The sequence below is a fragment of the Amblyomma mixtum genome, chromosome 2, assembly GCF_055824585.1.
Source record: "Amblyomma mixtum isolate Tamu chromosome 2, ASM5582458v1, whole genome shotgun sequence".
NCBI classification, from domain to species: domain Eukaryota; kingdom Metazoa; phylum Arthropoda; class Arachnida; order Ixodida; family Ixodidae; genus Amblyomma; species Amblyomma mixtum.
Window position 1 is genome coordinate 309,788,377 of NC_143013.1, and position 10,866 is coordinate 309,799,242.

At 44.5% G+C, this 10,866-nt stretch overlaps 1 protein-coding gene across 1 annotated transcript; it reads left to right on the forward strand.

The window, feature by feature from the left end:
- Positions 1-3,649: 3,649 nt before the first annotated feature.
- Positions 3,650-5,531, forward strand: LOC149364934 (uncharacterized). Its single transcript, XM_089570223.1, has one exon. It carries the CDS (start codon positions 3,655-3,657, stop codon positions 5,146-5,148), a length of 1,494 nt encoding a protein of 497 aa, XP_089426349.1. The 5' UTR covers positions 3,650-3,654; the 3' UTR covers positions 5,149-5,531.
- The last annotated feature ends 5,335 nt before the right edge of the window (positions 5,532-10,866 follow it).

Here is a 10,866-nt window from a genome sequence, read left to right on the forward strand (position 1 = left end):
AAAAAAAAAGGAAACAACTGGTGCAGACACAAATCAACAAGAACTCGAAAAAAGGTGAATGCAATGACAACGATGTACAAGGCTACTCCTATTCATGCTCATTAGTCAGTAGTGAGAGCTGATCGTATTTTGTCTTTCAATGAGGAAAAATATATTCGTTACAGGTATTTGTACGCTTTGTTGATCCAGTTTCTGGAGATTTCAAGTGATCATAACGGCGGTGAGGTTGTTTTTTTACTCAGGAAAGCAAACGAATACATTGCCGCTGTGTTCTGCCAAATTTTTCTTGAGATCGGTCGTCGATTCAGAGGTGCCTTTCGAAAATTTGATGTTATATGCTTGCGTTGAATTATTTCTAGCTTGCTGATGTGCAGTTTGATTTAAAGTTTTACCGGCTTTTAGAGCGAATCGATATAGGTTAGTGAAAACTGCGAACAATATCTATAAAATTTGGCTTAAGAAGTCTTACGAAGAGAATGCAACAGATTTTGTTTTGACTGCGAAAGGAACGAATTCATTTAGCGAAGGCACGAAACAAGCTCTAAAAAATTTGACTCATTTTGAAGCGATACCGAGCCATTTCTATAGAAGTTATTTTGACTGCCAACGAAGCGAGTTCATATAGCGAAGGCGCAAAACAAGCTCTGTAAAATTCGACTCATTATAAAGTCTTACGGAGGAAATTCTATTTAATTTGTTTTGACTGCGAAAGGAGCGAGTTCATTAGCGAAGGCACAAAACAAGATCTATAAAATTCGACTCATTATAAAGTCTTACGGAGGAAATTCTATTTAATTTGTTTTGACTGCGAAAAGAGCGAGTTCATATAGCGAAGGCACAAAACAAGATCTATAAAATTCGACTCATTATAAAGTCTTACGGAGGAAATTCTATTGAATTTGTTTTGAACGAGAACGGTGCGACTTCATATAGTGAAGGCACGAAAGAAGTTCTATAAAATTTGGCTCATTATGATGTCTTACTGAGGAAATTCTATTGAATTTGTTTTGACTGTGTACGGAGCGAGTTCATATAGGGAAGGCACAAAACACGATCTATAAAATTCGACTCATTATAAAGTCTTACGGAGGAAATTCTATTGAATTTGTTTTGACTGTGAACGGAGCGAGTTCATATAGTGAAGGCACGAAAGAAATTCTATAAAATTTGACTCATTATAAAGTCTTACGGAGGAAATTCTATTGAATTTGTTCTGACTGCGAACGGAGCGAGTTCATATAGTGAAGGCACGAAAGAAATTCTATAAATTTTGACTCATTATGAACTCTTATAGAACCAATTCTAAAGAATCTCTGTTGACTGCGTACAGAGCAAAATTTTATAGTTAGGTCTCATTAAAGAGTAAATAGACTACTTAATGAGCTGACTCGATAGACAGCGAGTTTCTATAGAGATCCTTTAGAATCATTAGGCTCTCCATACATGTTCAAAAGAAACTCGACATCCATTTTTGTAAGGGTGGCGCACGAGAAGAGGGACCTCGACGTGGTGGTTTATCTGCCCCCTTGCACGTGTTTTCCACCGGCTTGGTCGCAATGGTGCTCCGCGTTGCTGCCACCATGTGACACGTGGCGCTGAACTCTGAAAACCGCCTCAGGAATTGTTATAATTGGATTTTTTGGTTGTTTAGTTTCGGTTTAAAGGGACACTGAGGAGAGCTCTATTAATATTTTTTTTTATAGCAAAATCCGATAGTTCGGCATTTCATGGCTTTGTTGGCACTTGGCCGGCAGCGAAAGATGCATTTATTTCTAATAAATTTGGATTCGAAGTTGAAAAAGTTTTTCCCGCCGCTCTGATTCAAACTTGGGATTCTCCTATGACGACACAGGACTAAGTGACGTGAAACATGACGTGCACATGGCGTAACGCAGACTCCGTGATTTTTGGCTGCCAGCAGTGCGGCCCAGCAGCAGCCGAAAAGAAAGCTACCGCCGGCCGCACGTTGAAGGCATCTATCGGCTATTGCGGCCGTCGCTCCGTTAACGTTTGCACCGGCGTTTTGCCAGCGTTACAATGGATCCCGTTCTCGAAGTCGTCAACGAAGTTCTCGCGAATAGACACCTTTAGTATACCGTGTACCTACTTTACCGTTAGCGGAATACCGGGAGCCCGCATACCGCTGTGAGCAGGCGCTGATTGGTCCCGGAGCTGCAGGAGCGCGCGTAGCTGTCGGGTACGTGGCGCCATCTGGCGACGTCAAGGAGATTTGCGCATGCATTTGCTGCGCCTCAGTGATTCGTGGTTTCTCGTGTCCTAGTGTTGCTAGAACTATTGGTTATAGCAACACTGTTTTGTCCTATGACGTCATGAAGCTTGTACTTGCGTGTTTGGCCTGTGGCGGCGATACCTGCGATACCTGTATTTTGGTTCTTGCTCTTTTCTACGCTACAAGAGCTTTGTTGTCAGTATGCATGGGGTTTTTGTAATCAGGAGCTGGTATTCTGTTGAATCAAGTCAACTTAAATTTCTCATCAGTGTCCCTTTAACGTCGGAAAGAAACGCCGTAGGGAAGGGCTCCGGAAATTTCGACCACCTGGGGTTCTTTAACGTGCACTGACATCGCACAGTACACGGGCCTCTAGAATTTCGCCTCCATCGAAATGCAACCGCCATGGCCGGGATCGAACCCGCGTCTTTCGGCTCACTATCCGAGCGCTATAACCACTGAACCACCACAGCGGCGGTTGTTGTTCAGCTTCATTTTCATTGATGTTTTGCACGCTTTATGTCTGTGCGTTTATCCAGCTACGCAGGCAGTTCATTTGAGATCCGAAGCATCTGAAGGCGTTTAAGTGGAAGTGAGCTGAGCCCTCTATCTGGTGCCTGTTGGACCTGAAGTCCGTTTACCCCATCGCGGGGAGCCATTTGCACAGCAAGCTGGGTTTGCCCGCCCGCTGGGTATACCCAGCTTGAATGAATGCGTGAATGAACGCGCAGGGGAACATGCCCGATCCATTCGGAATAAAGAAGGAGCAAACTTGCCTGCTCATTGCCTTGCTTGCAGTGGATGCGAGCCTCTGCTTAAGCAGATTAAATTTCTAGGAAGAAGTAAAAACAAAACAGCGCGGGAGCTTTTGGAGGCCTATCACATAAAAGAAAACGGGGATAAATGTGTAAGCGACACTTCTGTCAAACCGTACAATAAGGAAAACCATTTTCTGCGCACCTGTTGTTGACCAGGAGTTGATTGGCTATACCCCCTCTCTCATTTCCCTTGTTCTTTTGCTGTGATTCTGACTATATAAAGCACTTTCACGCAAATAAACTCAGTTGATAGTTTGCGCTCTGTCTGTCTCCTTGGCTTTTTCCTGTGGCTGTCTTTTTTATAGCGCAACTTGGTTTCTTCAAAGCAATGCACCAACTTGCCCAACAAGAATTGCTTCTAAACTTCAAAGGCTTACAACCTCATCTTCGCAGTGGATCCCGTGAACAACTGATCGCGCAAATCCGAGAGGAATATCACTGCCCCATCAATAAAGGGCACGATATTATGAACCAGTGGCTACGAGAACGGCAACGCAGGCAATCCCCGCGCTGACGAGACACAGCGAAATGCTCACCCAGGCGGCGATTCTGTGTCGATCCCCTTTTCAAGAGCAGGTCTGGCAGCGGCATGGGTCTGGCAGCGGCATGGCGAACGGTTCTTGCAAACACGTGTGCTTCATTTTGCAGATAGCCGCAAGCATCGCTGGACCATACTTCCTGAGCAATGCTTCTTCTTCAAGCTTCCTTCATGGAAAATGCACGCTCACGGGCCCTCCATTCAGTTCCTGCTGTCAACCGATAGATGGCAATGCAACCATAACCTCATCTTCCGTCGATCTCGCTTGTCTCGACCACGCATGGCACAACCCCGGAACGTCATCGACACGGACCCGACGGGATATAAAAGCAACACACCGGCCAATCCTCTTCAGTGGGTCTGGCAGCGGCATGGCGAACGGTTCTTGCAAACACGTGTGCTTCATTTTGCAGATAGCCGCAAGCATCGCTGGACCATACTTCCTGAGCAATGCTTCTTCTTCAAGCTTCCTTCATGGAAAATGCACGCTCACGGGCCCTCCATTCAGTTCCTGCTGTCAACCGATAGATGGCAATGCAACCATAACCTCATCTTCCGTCGATCTCGCTTGTCTCGACCACGCATGGCACAACCCCGGAACGTCATCGACACGGACCCGACGGGATATAAAAGCAACACACCGGCCAATCCTCTTCAGTGGGTCTGGCAGCGGCATGGCGAATGGTTCTTGGAAACACGTGTGCTTTATTTTGCAGGTAGGCCACAAATACGCTTTCAAATGTTATAGGAGCGATGATCGTTTCTTATTGCTGCTGCCAGACCCTCAGCACTTTGTGTGTATTTTTTCTTGCCTACTGCATTCGTTAAGAATTTTGTTGCAACTGTCCGGCGATGTCGAGACAAATCCAGGCCCAAAGTCAGAGGAAATGCTAACGGAGCTGCTTGCTGGACAAGCACGAATCAGCGCAGAGCTTTCCGCGCTCAACTCTAAAATGGCTACCTTTGAACAGCGTATTACGCACATAGAGGCGTTGGCTTCAACTGCTAACGACGCTCTTCAGCGTGTTCATGATCTTGAGATAACTGTTGAGAATCTTAAAGATGTCATTACCAAACTTGACCGCAAAAATGATGACCTGGAAAACCGATCCCGTAGGAATAACTTAATCATCTATGGCTTGAAGGAACCATCAAATGAAACTTCTGAGGGGCTATTGGCTTCTGTATCGGAGTTACTGTATTCCAAACTTGGAATCCAATGTGAAGGTATTGAACGCTGTCACAGGCTTGGCAAGCAAACAACTGAAAAGACGAGACCTGTCATTTTTAAACTGCTAGACTTTAGAACCAAGCTTTCCATCCTTAAAAACGCCAGAAAACTAAAAGGATCTGATACGCACATTAGCGAAGACTTTTCTGCGCGTGTACGGCACATTAGGAAGGCTCTCTGGGACAACTCGGTTGATATCCGCAAAGAAGCAGATAAGTATAGGTTGCAATACGATTCCCTGATAGTCGACAGTGTTCGTTACACTTGGGATGATGTTTCCAAAAGGCTTGTCAAGGCTGCACGTGCTGCAGTGCCTAGGGACACAGAGTGACTCGTTAATGAGCAGAAAGGTAGAAATGAGCAGAAAGAAAAGCAGAAACTGACTCTTTTGAACTTAAATGCTAGAAGCTTGCTTAATAAGATTGAAGATTTCAATTGGCTTGTAGAATGTTACACTCCGTCAGTTATTTGCGTAACAGAAACATGGTTGGACAACTCCATATCAGATGTAGAATTTTTGCCTCCAGATTACTCGGTGATCAGAAACGACAGGCAGTTTGCTAGAGGAGGGGGCGTAGCTCTGTTCGTTAGAAAAGGCATTGAAATTTTTGTATTGCCAGAACTTCCGAATACTGAGTCTGTTTGGTGCCGGCTAAACATTTCTGGTTTCGTGACAGTCGTGGGTGCTGTGTACCGTCCGCCCGGTTCGGAAAATATTTTCTCGCACATTACAGAATACATAGCTGAACACAGGCTCCACAAGTATAAAATGACCATTACAGGTGATTTCAATGCTCCTTGTATCGATTGGAAGTTCTTAATTTCAACAGGTCGTGAGAAGGTTGTTTGTGAATCCCTAATTAATATGGCTATATCATATGATTTAACACAAGTCGTTGAATGTCCAACTCGAGTAAACTCTGTTCTTGACCTTGTTTTTGTTAATGAACAGTGCTGCAATACGGATTTCAGTGCGATGTAGTCGACGGACTGTCAGATCACAAGTGTGTTTTCATGCAATTTAATGTGGTTTGTGAGCCCCATAAGCCGAATTTCAATATTGTTAAAGATTTTACCCGTGCCAACGACCGTGCTATTACTGAACTGCTAGCGTCGTCTTTCGGAGATTTCGTGACAGGCAGTGAAACGTGTGGTGTTGATGCTTTGTTAGAACAGTTTTATAATTTAGTACATAGCTGTGTGCTTCATTTCGTCCCCACAAAATGTGTGAAACATAACCCGAAGCATCCGTGGTACACAAGAGACATAATTCATCTCATAAGACGCATCAAGCGCTTCCGCAAGCGCAGCCGGCCATGAAACGAAAGCCGCGATTCACTACTACTTTCACTCAAGTCTGAGCTAAAGACAAAAATGACACAAGCTAAACACTTTTACTTCAACACAACACTGTCAACATTCATGAAAGAGAACCCATCGAAATTTTGGAAAACAATATTACCCTCTTCCGATGACTCTGTATCTTTCATTATCAACGAGCAGCCTTGCACTGATCCCGTAACCATTTCTGAAGCCTTCAATAGCTACTTTCACTCTGTCTTTCATCTTGATGATGGTACCAATCCTCCCTTCATTCATAGCTCGGAACAACAGTTACCCAACCTCGAAGTAAGTTACCCTGGGGTTCACAATCTGTTAGTAAAAATTGACACAACTAAAAGTGCGGGACCAGACGCCATACCTAACATGTTTTTAAAGAGGTACTCGGAATGGAGTGCCCGTTACCTTACAGTGATTTTCAACAAATCACTGGACACATCCTCCGTTCCCCGGGCTTGGAAAATTGCCAATGTCATCCCGGTGTTTAAATCTGGCGATAAACAACGAATTAGTAATTACCGACCGATCTCCCTAATTTCCACTTGCTGCAAGCTTCTTGAGCACATTATTCACAAGCACCTTGTTTTAACTTGTCATAATCTACTGTCACACTGTCAGCACGGTTTTCGATCTGGTTTTTCCACTGTCACTCAGCTCATTGAATTTACTCACGACATCGCTTCCGCTTTAAATAACCGTGATCAAATCGATGCAATATTTATAGATTACTCCAAAGCATTTGACATGGTCTGCCATAATAAGCTTCTTCGTAAACTACGCACCATGTTTAACGGCAATAAGTTACTGGACTGGATAACCGACTACTTACACTTAAGATCCCAGTTCGTCACTTTTAACCATGCACAGTCATCGTCAGTCACTGTAACTTCAGGTGTGCCCCAAGGGTCGGTGCTTGGGCCTCTACTCTTTATAAGTTTTATTAATGATGTAGCTAATGTTACTAACGACACCGCAGTGAAGTTACGCCTATATGCCGATGACTGCGTGCTTTACCGCAACGTTGCTAACGCCGATGATCAACAGGAAACAAAGTGTTTTCATTGTTCTGTGAATGGAGTAATGCATGGCAAATGAAAATTAATTTCACTAAAACAGTTGCAATGACCTTTGGTAACAAAAAGAATCCGCTGCATTTCTCTTACAGTAACAACGGTAACTGCTTGACCCACGTCAGCGAGTTCAGATACCTGGGCGTTATATTTTCGCATAACTTAAAATGGAATGCTCACATAAATAACATATCTGGGAAAGCACTTCGCAAACTTGGTTATCTCAAACGAACCTTAAAAAATGCCACGAAGGAATGTAAATTAACTGCTTACAAATCACTAGTTCGACCCATCCTGGAGTACGCCTCAATTGTCTGGTCCCCTCATTACGCGCGCGACATTGACCGTTTAGAATCAGTTCAAAAAAAAAGCAATAAGATTCATCTTCAGCCGGTATGATCGCAAGTTTTCACCTTCTTCCCATATGCACAGTTTATCTTTACAAACATTAGAACATAGGCGCACACGTGAACGCATCATTATGCTGCACAAGATCGTTCACACATCATCTGGCATTCAGGCACCCTTCACATTTGTGTCATCAAGCGCACGTGCAACCCGACGGAACCACCCATTAAACATTGTTCCCTTCAAACCACATATAGATTGTTTTAAATTTTCTTTTTTCCCTCTAACCGTTGAAATTTGGAATAGATTGGACGGCTCACTTCGTTCATTGCCAATTGAAGAGTTTGTTGTTCAGTTGCCTAACAATTTGACCCATTGATCTGTTTCTAATATTTCTGTGTTATCTATTTCTATGCTACCCATGTTATTTGTTTTTACTCATGTATTCACCCACTCCTGCTATGTCTCTCCTCAGAGACAGCAGTATTTATAAATAAATAAATAAAATAAATAAAAGATGTAGCAGGTAGCCTTCGAACACGTAAGCCTTCCACCCGGCCTACGACGACGTGAAGCAACTTTAATGTGTCCTCTATGGCATGGCGTCGCATTCATTAACCAATACTTCTTTGTTATCGGCATGGATGATAATGTTACATCGGCCATTTGCGGCTGCCACGAGTATATATCCCACATTAGTTGTTTATGTCTTCCATACAGTACCGAGACAGTCTCTATTCCACGAGCTGGAGCGTATTGATCCACGCCATTGCTCCCTGTAAGAAGCTGTCCTGCTCTGTCGTCGGCTGCGAATGCCTCCCAGGCACTGCTCCGTTTCTTGACAGGGTTCGATCTGCGCGATAGGCTATAACTACCGCACGGTTTCTACGCACTTTCATTTCCCTGCTACTCCCTTTCCTCCTTCACCTTTATATTCCCTCATCTCCTTCCGCCAGGGCAGGGTAGCAAACCGGTTTCTTCTCCTGGTGAACCACTTCTCCTCTCCTTCTCATTCTCCTCCTTCTCCTGGTAACTACTCGGCATAGAATAGTGACAGCTGCTCCCGCCTCCTTCAATAGCTATGCCACTCTTCTCCCTCACAACAAATGAGGCGCGCTGTTCACTCCCTGTGCCTCTGTCTTCCGTACTCTATGATGGAGCCATGGAGCCTATCGCGTCCCGTCGTCATTTGCGGATAAAATTAGGACACAGCTATTTTGGCTGCATGGTGCACGCGTGAAGAGTCGGCGGTGAAGTGGGCCATCTCACCATTTCTCAACACAAGTGAGCTACCCTGTCGTGGACATCTCGCAAACCGTGCGGAAACATTAGACCCGTACTTGGCGGCGAAAAAACGTTGCTTTCGCATTGCGGCAGCGCTAGCCAGAAAGCACTGAACAGCCTCCTCAGTTTGAGCCAAAGTTGCTCGTAAGGCAGGCATATTACTTTCCGAAGCATACAAGTTATGAGGGAAAGACACAACTTTTGCAGTAGGACGCAATCTTGGTGCAGTGGAAAGCGGGCACAGTATAAATCCGCCCATTTCTAACTACCACGCTTGCTGTATTCCCGCCAAACATCTGTTGAAGCGAATGACACAGCTTATTAGTAATGCGTCAGCTGCAGCAAAACCTATCTCATCGAGTTATGAGCAAAATACTCGCCATGTGAATGGGTGTTGCCATGATATGCTTAAACAACACAGGCCCAAACGCTTTCCTTTGAACAGTTTGAGAAAACATTTAATAAAATGAACTTTCTTAGTACGAAAACCTCTCTTTACTTAAACATACACACTCGGACAAAATAAATGCCACAAAGGACGATAAGAGCAGCTGAAAGATAAACTTTCAGGAGTTGTCTAGTACGAAACGACGCTGCTTCTCCGCAATGTGAAACTCTGGATCCCGTGTGGAGCCTATAGAGTAGAATAACTCTATCCCCACTTTCAGAGAGAACTCGGGCCCCACGTTTCGAGTGCTGTACTGCAGGTGCGCTCTCTGTAAATAGCTACCTTTACAGCGCGCAGCTGCGACAACGTTGGCGCAGAATAACTTCCGGTCGCACTCGAACTTAAAACATGCAGAGCAGAATATTTTGCGCACTTGTTTTGTTTTCATAGCGGCAGAGAATTCCGCTTGCCTTTCTGAAAAGCTCTAGAGGAAATGCTGCGCATTCAGCCCATGCATTCCACTACACAAGTGTTGCGTGTTTTTACTGCGCATTCTCGTCTTGCGAAAACTACTTTCCCTCTGTGCGGATTGTAAACAACACCTTCGACATCGTTTTGAAAGATTTCAGACGGTATGTAGCCCCTATACTGAAGGCGCGTGTTCACTGTAACCTTGTCTGGTGATATTTTATTTGCGCGCTGTCTGGATATATAAGCAAATATTCGAGTAATCTCCACGCTGAATGATACACACAGAACGATAACCGTATATTAGTCGAGCGCGCAAGCCTGAGTAGCCTCAAATCGTCTCAGAATATCACTGTTCGGCATACGGCACAAAGGCGTTATCGGAAGAATATCACGCGGCTACCTCAGCAATAGATCCGGCTTCTTCCGTAGTTCACACTGCGTATGCATTGATCGTAACGTTCCAGTATTGCCGATAGCTGATCTACTGCGGCAAGCCTCATGCGTATTTTATTTCTTGTTGGCAAAGAAAGAATGGGGTTATTGTCAATCAGCGTAGGATGAGCCCGAAACGTGATTCTTTATTTATAGCGGTAGTTTTGCCTTTTCGGAGACCGGGCATGTTACACATCCACGGTACGCTTTAATATAAACTGATAAAAAGGTATGTGCGCAACACTCCTCTACGTTACGCTATTATGCAGAAATCACGGAGAACCTGTTGAATCGTCTGTATAAGAAAGAACTCAGAACCTCTTCGTACTGGCATTTTCTTCGCTGTAAAAGTGCTCGGCACAGAGCGCAGGAATGAATGCTTCCGGTGTGTTGTGTCTCGGAAAGGAATGAAGGAATTGGTGCCGCAAATCAATTAGATACAGCGACAATAACTTTGCGCTTAGCCACTTGTCCAGTAATAACCGCTTAAAAGCGTACCAAAATAAATGTTATTAAAGGTATGTGCAGTCATCTCCCACTCTTGGCTACATCGCTCAAGGCGGTCCCGGAAAGCTGTCGCATTGATATTACCTTTCCCAAAACAGTACTTCGGTTAGGTTAATAGTTACGCAAGGGAGTGAGCCGTGTGTTCCGATATTTTTAAAGCATGAAGGTGTGGCATTGAGCACGTTCGCTTTCAAGAACGACTAACAAC